Source organism: Cyprinodon variegatus, unplaced genomic scaffold (genome assembly GCF_000732505.1).
Source record: "Cyprinodon variegatus isolate N-32 unplaced genomic scaffold, C_variegatus-1.0 Scaffold241, whole genome shotgun sequence".
Lineage (NCBI taxonomy): Eukaryota > Metazoa > Chordata > Actinopteri > Cyprinodontiformes > Cyprinodontidae > Cyprinodon > Cyprinodon variegatus.
The window spans coordinates 313,093-327,651 of NW_015150694.1; the positions used below are offsets into that span (position 1 = coordinate 313,093).

The following is a 14,559-nucleotide window of genomic DNA, read 5'->3' on the forward strand; positions in this document are numbered from 1 at the left end:
ACTGTATATATATTGTTTATTGTTTATTCTTAATGCACCTTTTTCCTCCTTGTTTGCACCTTCTTTGACTTCTATGCCAATATGTGACAAGTGAATTTCTCCGCTGTGAGATCAATAAAGTTAATCTAATGTAATCTAATCTAATCTATATCTCGAATTGTCTTTAGATGACATAAAAAATATGATATTGAATCTTAACAACAGCAGGCAATAATAGCTAGACTTTTGAAAAAAAAAAAAAAAGACTTTAATGTGCATCGAAGGAATGTGATGAGTTTTTAAAACTTTTAGTCATCATCAATCCATTTTCTGCCATGCTTATCCCAGGCGGGGTAATGAGCGGTGCTGGTGCCTATCTCCAGCTGTCTACGAGCGAGAGGGGGGGTACACCCTGGACAGGTTGCCATTCTACCACAGGGCAATTTATCTCTTTTTCAATTTATCTCATAATAAAAATGTCAAATTATCATTATTTTTTTTTAACTGTACTGAAATACCCTATTTCCTGGTGACAGTATCTGTAATGCAAGCAGTGGAGACTTCAAAAGGTCATCCCTCCAGTCAAAGAGCAAGGCCTATACAAGATAAACCTTGTCTGATTTAGAAAGAAGATGATACTGGACGAGAGAAGCCAGCAGCAGCTTCAGCTGAAGACAAAAAGGCTGTAAAGCCAGAGCTGCCCTTAGTCCTTCGGAAACCAATCCAAATGTTATCTTTATTTTGTCTAAGAGGGCCAAGGGACAATAATCAATTCACTTCTCACATAAGATACACAGCCTTAAGCAATAGAGGTTGTGCCCCCTCTCAAAAACACAAGTAAAGGTGTCTTATTGCTTTTCTTCATGTGTTTTATGGAAGAAGAGTGTTGAAGTGTGTTGAAGGGGGTGCAGTGGATTCACATACAGAAGCTTCACTCCTAACACAGCTGTCCTCCGTTTGAGTCCTGAACCTAGAGATCTTTGCTAAATGTATTCCCCCTTTCCATGCACCCTAGGTAATTCTGCTTCTCAAAACAAATTTCACTAGTTCCACCAAAAAATAAGATTAATTAGTATCTACTCTGAGTTTCAGCCATTTGATCTAAAAAAAATTGCAAGCAGAGACATCCAGATTTTGTGCAGTGTTGATAAAGCTGTCACACAACACATGCTGTTTTCATGCACTAGTGCCTATGGTTATTTTAAGATTAGTAACTGATCTTCTTCATTCATATAACGGAAAAGCATAATTACATATCTATGCAGACAGTAAATATATTTGATCAGAATCAGACATACTTTAATAATCCCAGACGGAAATTAATGATTACACCTTTGTTATAGAATTAAAATCTGAATATATGTTAATCTACTTTATACACATTGAACTCTAATAATACAAAAATTTAACTGAAATTGATTTGACTGTCTTATATTAATAATTAGTCAATATTAGGATGCACAGCTTTAGTTACCACTCAAAGCTGTGTATCCTGTGAAATAGGTTGAATCCTCAACTAAAAAACAACAATATAAGAGGAATTTTACAGGGTTGCACTGTAGTCGACCAAAATCCCGGACGATTTTGAAATTCCCCCCGGACATGTTTTTAGGTATGAAAAGTAGGACATGTCCGGGACAAGGAGGACATCTGGTTACCCTAATATATCAAGATTTTGATGTTTTAGTGAGTGAGTGCTTGTTGCTATGATGCGTCTTTGCTCCGCAGCTTCGCTCGTTGTAAACCAACCAATCAGCGCACAGCTCATCTAAATATTCATGAGAATACCATAAAAGGAAGAAAACCTGTTGTTTAATTCTGGGGCTCTTAACCAGGTTTGCATTAGGGCTCATAGAACAACACATATGCCAATTTCAGCCCAACCAATGTTACACACCCTATTAGAGACCTTAAGGACCAGAACCAAATACCCAATATAATCGTTCTACGACCTCTTTAAAGACAATCAGTACTTTTTATTGCAATAGAAAAAAAACAACAATCTTTGACAAAGAATTTTGTTGATACGGTAAGGCACAAAACATGATTAACATTGGCCTTGTATTTCCAAGCTGGGGAGCACTTTTAGAGCAGAGGCATCTGTGCCCTGACTCAGAGACAGATTTCCTCCTCTTGGGCTAACGACTAAAAGCATGTTGGTGCAACAGTCTTGTTAGAATATGTTGATCCAACTCAATGTGATGCCCAAATTGTGGCATGTGGGTTAAATTGTTGGAGTTTGACTAGCAATGGACCCAGCATTACTGTTAATGTAAGGATAGTAGCCACTACCAAGCTAGCCTAATACAGTTAGTATTGTGTAACTGGGTTTGTGAGCTGCCCGCCATGTTTCTTATGTACATTCAGGGAATTATCTTTTTAACAAATAATTTAAAGTTAAATTGGATAACTGGTTCTTGTAGTTTTTATTTCTTTATTATAGTAAGGAGCGTGATATATTAGTTGTCTCTGCTTCATGTATTTAGTGTAGTTACGCTGCCTTTACACCAACAGGCACTTGTGTTATCTCTTTCGTTGTTTCTCAAAACAATGAGAGAAAAGAAACAGATCTCACATTTTATATGAAAATAAATATAGAAATATGTAATAAAAAGAGTAATTGGTTGTTTTACAAGCAACATAATGTGTATTCATACTAAATTTCACAGAAGCGATTGATCTTATTACCTCCACCAAGGAAGTTATATTTTTAGTCGTCTTTGCGTATGTTTTTTTCAAACTAACTAAAAAGGTTGTGAAAAAATTCAATTTTGGTGATGATCCAGACCGCCATCTGGATCCAGCTATTTTCTTAATTATTATATAAAAATATTAACTTATGGTGGAAGTCACAATATGTCTATGGAATGTTAGCTACTTGGCTGGGGTCTGCACTCTTCGAGTGTTTTTCTAGTTAATAGTTAGTATAAGCAAATTACCTCTTTTGTCATGTTGTTTAGCTCAACAGAATTTTGCTTTAAAACTGATTTTTTTTGGTCTATAAGCAGTGCTGAACAGTGCACTTAGTGGTGATAATGTGCTTATTTCTCCTTTAACATCCCCTTTATGCTGGGATGTTCGTGAGTTAATGGAACAACAATGATGAATATGAGAAATCTACTGTATACCAATAGTAAAAAGCACCTTAAACCTCAAAAGATATGTCTGAACACAGATACCCCCTAGGCCTTTGCATTAAAGCGGTAAGAGTGGCACATTTACTATATTCATTGAGGTCTAAAAAAATACTAAACAGGTTTTTTAAAGAATTAGTTTTGTGCCGATGTATACCAGCATAAATTATTTGGATTTGCATACAGAAAGATAGAAGAGTTCTGGAAAAATAACATGCATGAATTCCATGAAAGTCTATCTAATTAGCATTTGTGTTCTTACATTGTGTCTCCAGGCTTTCACACAGTTCAGTCTTAGCCTCTCCGTTGGGTCTGAGTCCAGCCTTCGGGTTGAACTTGTTGGACATGGTGGCAGCTGTAACCACGGCCTTCAGGCTGCGAGTGCGCTTTGGCACATTCTGCTCTGGGTGTAAAAGAATCACATAGACCTTGGGCATGTAGAGCAACCCGAGGGACACAGAAGCACTCAGGCTCACAGAAATGGTTAGTGTGGTTGTTTGGATGTACATCTGCAGGAGAGAAACACCAGACAAACAGATTAAGCAAACAGACTTTACTAAATAGCCAGCATACAGAATGAGTGACATCTGCTTTAAGTCATTAGAAACAAAGCATGCAATGAGCCGTGGTTAGACCAGGCTGTGTTTTGGGGTATTTTCTACTTTGTTAATAGTTGAGGGGTTGAAAACTATTTAATCCTAGCTATGTGATGACACATGATTTAAAGCAGCAACTCATTTTCATTTATAAAGTGTGCACTGCTGAGCAAGTCAAGGCCAGCATGTTTGTTAAATTTCCTGTAATGATAGTTTTAATATGACCATCACGTAAAGCTGGATACAGATTTCATAACTTCAAGTGAATTGGACACTGCTATTATTCATAACAAGCAGGCTCATAAAAAGAAACAAGCTCATGAAAATTTTACGCATGGTCAAATCCTGCATACCAGGAAGGAGGGTAACACTGAATATCAGCCTTACTTGTTCCATTTTAATTGTCTGCAAAGCTGCAGTGAATTAATGAGTCATGTTAATGGAAGCTTCAAGGAAGAGAAGATTGTGTCATTTTTACACATCAACTGTGTAATAAGGAATTGATTCAGTTTTAGAGTAATTCACTTCGAACTTATAGGAGTCCCAAACTTTAATAGACTGTCAATGGCAGAAACCTAAGGCACCACTGAGCCGTTAAAACACAGATGTGTCCCTCACCAAGGTCTATAGTTGAGAAAACTTTACAATAAAACAAGAAAAGAGCTTTATAGACTGTACAGTTATAACTATATGGCAGAGTTTTTATAAATGCAACTAAATGCCACTGTGGTTAGACCAAATAATCAAACATCTAAAGCAAAAGTATAAAAGATTCTGGTTTGGATAGTTTAATTTTGTTCAATAATTGGCTTCACAATTAAGTATAACATAACAGAAGGATGTATAAATGAAATGAATCATGTGTGTCTACAAAATTTGAGCTTGTTGGTATAAGATTGCATTCCTTTTTTCGTTTTTTTTCCATTTCATTCTCCAAGCTTGCAATTATGCTGCCATTGTTGCTCTGTTTTTTTGGGTCTTGTTTTTCATTATTTGGCCAAGTCTGGTTTTGTCGCTGAGTATTCTATAATGTAATTGCAAACAAGATAAAATACGTTTGAAGATAGCAGGTGTGCAATTCAAGCATACCAGAACAGATTTGTGCAAAAGACTCTCACAATATGTATTTAAAAACTATTCTAGAAACCATAGAACTCTATTGCATGTTCTGTGAGAAGTATTTTAACAGAAAAGGTAAATTGGTAAATGACCATTAACCTTTTTGGTTTTTATTGTAAATACAAATATGATATTATGTTAAAATTAATAAATCCCTCTCCTTTTGATTACGGAGGATTAGATGGGGACACCATTAAATAAATGATTATAGCGAAATAAATAAATGTGAATTCATCAAGACATTAAAAAATGTAACATGAACGTAACCTCTATCTGTGGTCTTAACTCGTGTTTCTTGCACAGTGCAAACTTTAGATTTGCTGCACTTTTTGTGCAACTTGTCATTTATCAATGGTCTCAAGTAGCGCTGCATTTATATTTGTAATACTTTCTATAAATAAGAATATGTTCCAGCCCTTATTGTTATTTATACCTTATGCTCCTTGCCTTGCTGCATTACTATCATGCTGCATTTTCATTTCCCTATTTGGGATCAGCAAAGTACATCCAATCTAATCAAATTAAATAAATAAATGTACAATGGTTGATTATTTTTTGCATATTTACTTTAGCACTTAAACATCCTGGACATTCTAGGAATTTTCTGTTAATTTTTGTAAATCAAAGCTGCAGTAAAAATGTGATGAATCCCAAGTGTTCTGATAAGCAAGCTACCAGAGTTTGAATTTTAAACTAGTATCTTTAAAGTTGTTGAAAGTAGGTGTTAAGGTTTAAACTACCTGACAGCAGACAAGAAATACAGCCACAGCCAATGAGCCACAGGATTTTAGGCACGCATTACAATGCAAAACGTATGGCAACTGCAAGTTACTTTTTAGCTATGGTACGAACACCTAGCTGTCTTTTTCAAAATAATTGCCACAGTACTTTCGGAGAAATTGTCCCAAACAGAGAAGCTGTTACTAAGTCTGAATATTTTTCTATTTTCCTTTATCCTATAAAACCTAATAAATTGACAAAAACAAACTCTGACGGTCTTAAGATGAAGTCTGTTTTACAACCATCTAAGAGACGTCCAAGTCCTTTGAAAGGTGCCTCATTTTAATCTATATTTATCTCTGTATTTATTTCAATGGGTATTTTTAGATTATTAAAATATACTGTAATTGAAATGTTACTTGATTTCAATAAATCAATTTAAAGAAGAAGTCACAGTTTTTACTTTACTACTTTACTACTATTACTTTATCTAAATTAATTACTCTAGGAGTTATATAACTACGCACTGAATGTTGTTGATTACTATAAAAGTGGAAGTCAGGCGATGAAACCTAAAAAAATAAGGTTATCGGAAAATTCAAATCTTACATAAAAGCAGTATAAAAGCGTATTTTTAATACAGGATTATTATTGCCACATAATGGCGTACAGATTAATAGAGAAAACTGTTGATTTAGCAGATGTCCAGTAGACAGTCATTCACACTTTAATTGCTGAAGAAGCAGTTTTTTTAACAGCTTGCTGTATCCAAGCATACTGCTGGAATATTAAGTAGAGAAAACAGTATAACAGAAAAAAATGTTTTTAATAATATCCCAATTTACCCAGATTAACTTGTGTATTTTACCGAACCTCGTACATTTTTTGTATTCCAGGCTGTATGTCTTACATATTGTTTTTTTTTTCTTTTTTTATGTCTATAGTAATAGTTAAAATACAGATTTGTGAGGAAAATGTTTTTCTATATAAAAATGTTGTTTAAAAGCAGTAGGAGCTTTTGTGTCTGGAAAGGGGTTTTGGGATTACAACACAATCTTGAGCTAATCTATAGGGCTGATCAGTAAAGCGGTAGTTGGCTCTATCACCTTAGAACATGTCTCTGCAGGTCTGACTCAGCATTTAGCTGTACCACAAAAAGAAAACTGCCAGATGTTCTGTGCTGGATGTCTTTACAAAAGCTAGATCTACACACAGGGCAAGTTTACATCCAAACCCTTGTTTTATTTATTGTGTCCAAAGAATTATCTTATTAAAAGGAAATCCTCTAAAAATGTATGTTCCTTTAGTGAGAAGGGGAGAATAAAAAAGGGAGCTGGGGGGGTTTGGATTTAGTTTCTGGAAAATGCTGTCTATTTGGAGGGTGGATAATTCAGTTAACCCACTTGATGCTCCTAGCCTGACACTTTCTTTAAATCAAGAGATATCAAGACTCACTTTCTGACGGAACACCGCCTGTGTATTTAATATCAGTGGTTTCTCTTTGATGACAGCTTTTGTTGTTGGTTATGACTTGACTGTCAATTCAGATGCAGATCACTCAGTAACAAATTCAGGGTACAGTGGGAAAAGCTCCCTTTACTACTTTTTTTCCCCCTTTTTTACATGCGTCAAGTGCTAACAGACGTATTTCTCTCTTTGATAGCTTTATTTGTTTTAGTTTATTGTTTAATCTCGGTTGTTAATTTTAAATACTTAAAATACCTTAGGTTTTTTTTTCTTTTTAAAAATTTAGCAGCAGCTTTGCCTTATAAAAAGCTGCCTATAGAAAAATAAAATGTGACATGGATCTCGGCTTGAGCAATTTCAACATATGTGTTTAGGTTACCATAACAACTGATTAAAAAATTTATTTAAAGCATGGTTTCAGAAAAAAATAAATTAATGGCAAACTTAGTGATTTCCATGTGGCATGGGATTAGAATCAGCTAATGATTCTTCATGCAGATATTTTTATTATTTTCTCCAAAAAATATTTAGATAGAGCTTATTCTAATAACTGGATGGGCTTTTTTGTGATACCAAACCAAAGCAGCATCTAGTCTCCCAGATGTGAGCTTGATGTGAATATCTTGTTTGTTTTTATTTACTATTTGTAAGTCTCCAGGGCACTCTCCTTCCAGACTGACTGCATCTCATCACATGCCAACCAAGGTACTTTGTGAGTCTGGCTGGAGAGCAGAATGGAAGAATTGTAGCAGTGTGAAAGAAAGGACAGCTGCAGTGGTCCCCTCCCAGCTGCTGTGTGTTAACCCATGTACTGCTCGGGGCTTGGCTTTCTAAAGTACTGACCAGTCAAACAAAGCTCCTTTTCACATTAAAACTTTGCTGCTCTTCACTAAAAAATTAATCCTAAAACCTGTTTTTTATCATTATTTTATATCTGATAGACTGCAGGGCATTAAAACTGGAACGAGATGTCTGAAAGTATATCTAGTGTTATCTCTCAACAACCTGTATGTTGAGGATGAATTTAGTTATGTGCTGATTATTTTTTCTCAGTCAGTATTTAGTCAGTATTTAAAATATAGCATAGTATAGTGTAATATAGTAAGATGATAAACCAGTGGTGTTTAAAGAAATATTTAGCTGTAGAAGCTGTTAAGCTTTACTTTTTTAATACCAACAATAATCAGAACAACCAACATGACACAATATTGTTAGAAAGCCATTTGATTGGCAAATATTTATGTACACAACTCCATTCTACTTTTGTTGCACATACAAAAAAAATAAATAAAATAACCTGGACAATAATGAAAGGACTCTGAATGATATTGGAAGACCCTACAATTTATAAGCACAATTTTATTGAAATGAAAGTATTTTTGAGGTGTTGTCTTTTTTTAAGTTGACTCATTTTGAATGATCATCCATCTTTATTCTACTAAGCAATGATAGTCAAATTTATACACCAGAGGAGAAGATGCAAGATCCAATCCAAAAAATGAACAAATGAACCACAACAGCCACTGTAGTGTGAGCTAGTGATCATTGGTTTTGACTCTTATTTCTTCAGAAGTGAAACACACTTAAATATGTAAAGTCCATGGCCATGACATGGATGACAGAGAAGCTTCACCAGCATATTGCCATCTCTTTTTCACATCAATTCAATTTTTACTTTATGTAGATTATGCTTTATCTTGAGATATGAATGATCAAAAATAATGTTACTCTAAGTATAGATATGATGCATCAGCTTAAAAAGCTAAATTACTGCAAAGCTGTTTGAGTAAGTACACTTCTGTCTGGAATTTCGTTTGATAGGGTAAACGTTCTATTTGAAGAGAAACCTCCATCACCAGTCTGACTCATGGAGCTGCATTTGCTTACAAATGGAGTCCTATTTTTACTGTCAGGCTAAATCCTGTACTCAATCCATTAATTTGTTTCCCCCGGACTGCAATGCACCTGAGCATTCACTGAGTAGAGCTCATAAAAAAAGAGCTGCTGTATATCTCCCATTCCTGTCATCATACCACCATCAGCAGATCTTGCTCTGAGCAAAACATGACACAGACAGCAGCTCGCGGCGGCATTAATCATTGAGGTAGATGCAAGAAAAACAACAGCAGCCCATCAATGCTCGTATATAAGTGGTGACTCTGTTTAGTGAAAGAGCAACACAAAGGATGAATGATTAGTTTTATGAGTAATAAATCTTAACAAATTTTGTTTTAACCAGGGAGGGCCTCTTCTTCAAAATGTACACAATATAAAATGTATTAAACTAGATCATTCTAACTCTGTATTTTAGCCAATGTGTTCTGTTCTCAGCATGCTACAGAAATGTTCAACAGAAGGGCTTGCTGCATGAGAAGTCACCATAATTGCGCTCTAATTAAGCCAATAAACAAATAGAAGCCTAAGGGGACACAATAATGTGTGCTTCACGGGAGAGTGTCATTTATAAAGATCACAATTCTTTGGCCTTGATTAGCTTCTCGGCCTGCTCACGTTATTGGATTGCCCAGAGGTCAGCAGTCCGCCCAGAGGGTGTTTCGCTGTAAGCCTAATGAATGCAACAACTCCTGTGTGAAGTCCACGATGTTACTCAGCTTCTTCTGCTCCATCACGTTAATCTTTATTATTCATTATATGTCCTTTGGGGCATTAGTGTGAGTAATGCTGTTATTGTTACGGATGAGAAGAAAGACATTTTTTTGTTTTACTGTAGGAAATGGCTTGACCCACAGACTTTCTTTCCAGGTGTTTTCCTTTTGAATGCAAATACATAAACCTTCAGCATGGATGGATCATCTGATTTTCATAGAGTCAACCGCTGAATGAATAAACAATTACATTTTGCACAAGTGTCGAGTTAAAATTCAATTACAAATGTTTGCAGAAATATCAGATTAAAAATTGCCACACAGAAGTACATGTGCGCTGCAGATGTCTCAATGTGCAAGTCTGAACCATCTGTTTATGACAATGCACAACCTGCCCTAATCCATCTGCATCCATATAAAACAATTTCTAGACAATGCTCTCATAACTGCAAATATCTTTCTGTGGAAAAACAAATTATGATGTCACTGAACGGAAGGTTTGGCGTCTTTAGAAGAGCAACGTGTGATAAAACTCAGGCGTCTGCAGTGCGTTAAAAATCCCTGTCTAGTATCAGCTCAGCTTGCTTAAAACTTCAACCCAAGTACAAAGCAGTATCTCCTGAGGAAAAACAAAGAAAAGAGAGTTGGGTTGAGCTGAACCATGGAGAGACACTTAAAGCACTGCGGATTGGGGGAATAGTAACAGGTAGCAGAAATCTACAGAGTACACACTGTCACAAGTACCCTACTGTTTCCACTCTTTTAGTCTTACTGAACTCACTGTAACTCCCACTCTTTGTCTGCCCGGTGTGCTAACAGCATTTCTGTTGACAGTGCCAATAGTGTGGTGAAGTCTTTATGAGGGAAATAAATAACACCACTCAATTAATCAGCCCATTCATGCACTGTAATGGCAAGACCTGTTTGTGTAGGCTGATTGAATTCGAACTGAACCAATTGTGCTATAGACTCATTCCAATGCATTGCTATTGTTTGCTGCACCTCCTTTTGCCTCTGTGACTCAGACAGCTACTGATTTAGACTTTTTCTCCAGGTAAGCAGGTGTCACATTAATCCTGAAGATACTATAAAGCCTGATGATAAACCCCCACAGATGGACCAGATGTCCTCATTTGAATGACAGAGAAATTCTCCTATGGCACTCGTTACATCAATCCCAGCACCAGATGACATGAAAATGATAGTACTTGTAATGCTGCTGCAGAGGAGCACAGTAAACCTGTGATTAGAACAGAGGTGGCTGGATACGGTAAATTAGAAAGATGTGAGTCATCTCATTGTTCTGAGAGACGTGCCCATTTACGTAGGCTATGAAGCTTTATGGAGCCTGTCATATACGATAAGATGACAATAAGGTGTGTTTACCTGGAAATGTTACTTCCTAACCACTAATGCACCAGTCAGCAAGCAATCGGTTGTTGACATAACTCAACAAGTTTTACCTGGATTGGCTTTGGCTAATATTCAGCAGATACAATGCTAAAAATATATATATTTTTCTTAATTAAATGTTGAAAGAACAAAAAAACATAACCCATTATTTTTGATATGGAATTTTTATGGAAAAGTGGAATCGAGATATTGAAATTGTTTCAAAAATTGCTATTCACCTGGTTTCAGTAGAGTAAAGCTAGTTTTATGGTTAACAGGAGTAAAAGGTGCATGTGCCAACATACAATTCAACTGTCCCTAACCCTGCAGACAGATATCAAGTTGCTTCCATGGACCAGCTTCAGATGTATAAGCAATTATATGATCCCTCGATGAGAAATCATAAAGATAATCAAAAACAGCTCAGCAGCCGTAATACATCACTTTATTCCTTATTTATGGTTTTGATACTGCAGGCAGCCAGTTTTGGTGCTTTCTCCTTCTTACTACATTTCTGCTGGTTATAGGTGCTGCCCTTTGTGTTTTTTTGAAATTATTGCACTAACATTGCATCAAGAATAAATGCCAGTCTAGTTTTTGTCCTTTCGCATAGAGCATTTGAAACTGCAAGTCTCTGATCCTGTGGGCTAAAGATTCCAACTTATCGGTCTCCCTGATTATGTTAGACTACATGAAAATACCTTCCTGGCTGACCTCAATCAATTCTGGCCCAAGGGAAGATTGCTTTTTGCTGTTACTCTCAAGGTTTATACCGTAGTTTGCAGCAAAGCAAATGAAGGAAAATAAATGTGGTCTTAATAAATCATCTTCATTAATGTTTGGTGCGGTTTTCTATTTTGTAGCTATCTTATTATTTTCCCTTTTTCTCAAAAAAACAAAACCAAAAAAACCAACAACATTTTATCCATTGATTTTTTGATTTTCATCATATATTCAGGTAATTATCAGGTTTCATGTAAAATTGATCAATCTTGAGGTTTGAAACATTATTTATGAGCAATGTTTCACAGCAGATAAATCATTGAGGATTGTGTGGAAACAGAAATGGATCATTCAAAAAATCTAATAGGAGATCAAGCTTTTTCCTGTTAATCAATAGTGCTTCAAGATTAAAATACAGTACCCAGAATCAAGGGTTTACATTTGTGGTACCTTCTTAAAGCTGTCACAGAACTATGGTAATCATATGGTCTGACAACCAGAAACCAATTTGTGAGCAAGTTCAACTAGGATTTGACATTTAAAACCCAATGATTTTGTCCAATCTTAAATATGCTTTTTCCCCTCTATGTCAAAGAGGTCATTAAAAAAACTTAGAACACTACCCTGAAGCTAAACGTCCATTTTTTGTTCCATTATGTTTCTTACTTTAAGATCCCTTGGGGCAATGAGAGAAGTTTTTTGAAATGATAAAAGTAAAATTATCCTCTGGCCATTGTTGGTTCTCTACTGGAACTAATATCTAGCATCTTAAGTCATTTGGAGCAGGAGACAGAGAGTGTTTCAGGGTTTGTAAATAACTTCCATCTGATAAATAGAACATAAAACAAAACCTAAGACTTCATTTATCCTTGAAAGATTTTTTTCTTCATTTTCTGTTTATCAATTCAAAGACATGCTGGCTAATGGATTACCTCATCCTCCAAAAAAGCTGTTCCGTCTCCCTTTGATTGTATAATTCTCTTTCATCTTCAGAGAGACTAGATGGAATGATTAAACAAAGAACTCGCTCATATCCATGGCTCCTGTTGACATGTGACTTAAGATGTGCATCACTTGGATTAAAAAATAATGTGGGGCTTAGCACTTGGACTGCTTCCTCTCCACTGTGTATGCCTGTTGCATTATATTGAAGAAAGAGTAGTGATGCTGACACTTTAGTGTCTTTATCCAAGATATATTCAGGCCATGTATCACTACGCTACCATCAATTAATAAGCTTGCTGGCTAAATAAATGCAGTAAAAAACATTAGCAGGATTATTCACATTACTTTAAAAAACTTGATGTGTATCATATTAAGTCAAATTACAAATGTATAATTCAAAGTACTATATTGGGATTTCTTGTTTTAAAGATCCATACAAAGCATTGGATAATTTGAACGTAAATTTAAAATTATAAAATGCTTTAATCTTCTATATGAATAGGCTAATACCATATAAAGCTTCGTACTCAACGCTAATTCTGACATTTTGAATGGAAAGAGCTTCCTGGATGGGAAGCGAAACATCATCAAACTTGGAAACCAAGTCCAGATGATTGTTTTTTATTTTTGTGGAAATCTATATGAATAAAAAGCTGGAAAGCATTGATGAAATCAATAATAGCTAATTGTGGAAAGAATTCACATTTTTCTCAATATGTATACAGCATGTAGAAGACAATCACATGACTTCCAAGGATGCCTAATATGTCCTTGGTTTTTTTTCGTAACCATGGTTGTACACTCAGTGAAGCTTACCATTTTTTTTAAAACCTTGTTTTATTTTAGTTAATTCATAATTTGTGTTTAGAGGTTGTGTGAACATTGACACTCCCACTATTAGCAGCAGAGATCTATTAGCGGGCTGCCTCCCACCGAGTGACCAAATATTTTATGCAAACTAATAAGGAAGAAACGCAGCACACACTTGCATCAGGCGCCTCCTCTATAGGAGAGGTTACAGACATGTAAACGGATTAATCAACATAGTAAATGTGAAGTCCTTTCATAATAAACTGGATGATTTAGTGTAGCTTATCCGGCGTTGAGAGAGCTGCTTAGTTATGCTAACAGAGACATGGATAACCATGCATCCTCCCTACACTCACGAAAAAATAGAAATAAATAGTAATAATAATATACATATATATATATATATATATTAATTTCTTTTTTACTGACCAAACCGAGGAGGATGGCAAGAATGGAAGGCTTTTTGTCTTTGTGAAGGATATATATAAAGGATAACTGTAGGAACTTAACTATCAAAGAATGAATAGATGAGGAACCGATGAAGACCTAGCTTACAAAAGGAGCTGAAAAGGAAAAAAAAAGAGTGGAATATTTTCTTGAAGAAACTGAATTACATATATCACCATTCAACACCTTAACACACCTACAGAAATTAGGGAAATATTGTCAGACACTGTAAATAACTGTAAATCTTAATTTAGATCTGTAAATGCACATCGGTCTGTACAAAGGAACCTTTTTTCTCTAAAAAAGGTATTGGATCACCACAATAATGTGCATAATTGTGCAAGGATCTGTAGCGTTGATATTACTCAGGGAGATCCTTGTGACCTGCTGGTAGATGACGTTGGATTGGTTATTGGCTAGTTTGTCAAAGAGGGGGACCACCATCTGTCTCCATCAGTGATGGGAGTAACAGAGTTTAAAGTAACGGCGTTACTAACACGCAAGCAACAGGAAACGCTAAAAGTGCGTAACAGCTGCCCTGTGCTCACTCCACAGGGGAACTACGGAGAGCTGGGACAATCAAATGTTAGCCTATATGGAGAAAGGGAGAAATCGGGATGA

General features: G+C 35.7%; 1 protein-coding gene across 2 annotated transcripts in view; it reads right to left on the bottom strand.

Annotated features, from left to right (window-relative positions):
* Window positions 1–14,559, bottom strand: part of grm4 (glutamate receptor, metabotropic 4) — a 228,651-nt gene that overhangs the window by 6,385 nt on the left and 207,707 nt on the right. For both annotated transcript variants that reach the window (XR_001481423.1, XM_015381787.1), the window contains exon 10: window positions 3,376–3,622. Coding sequence is in view for 1 of the 2 variants with exons in the window: in XM_015381787.1 (XP_015237273.1) it covers window positions 3,376–3,622 (247 nt within the window). In the remaining variant the exon portion in view is untranslated. The remainder of the gene's footprint in view (window positions 1–3,375; window positions 3,623–14,559) is intronic.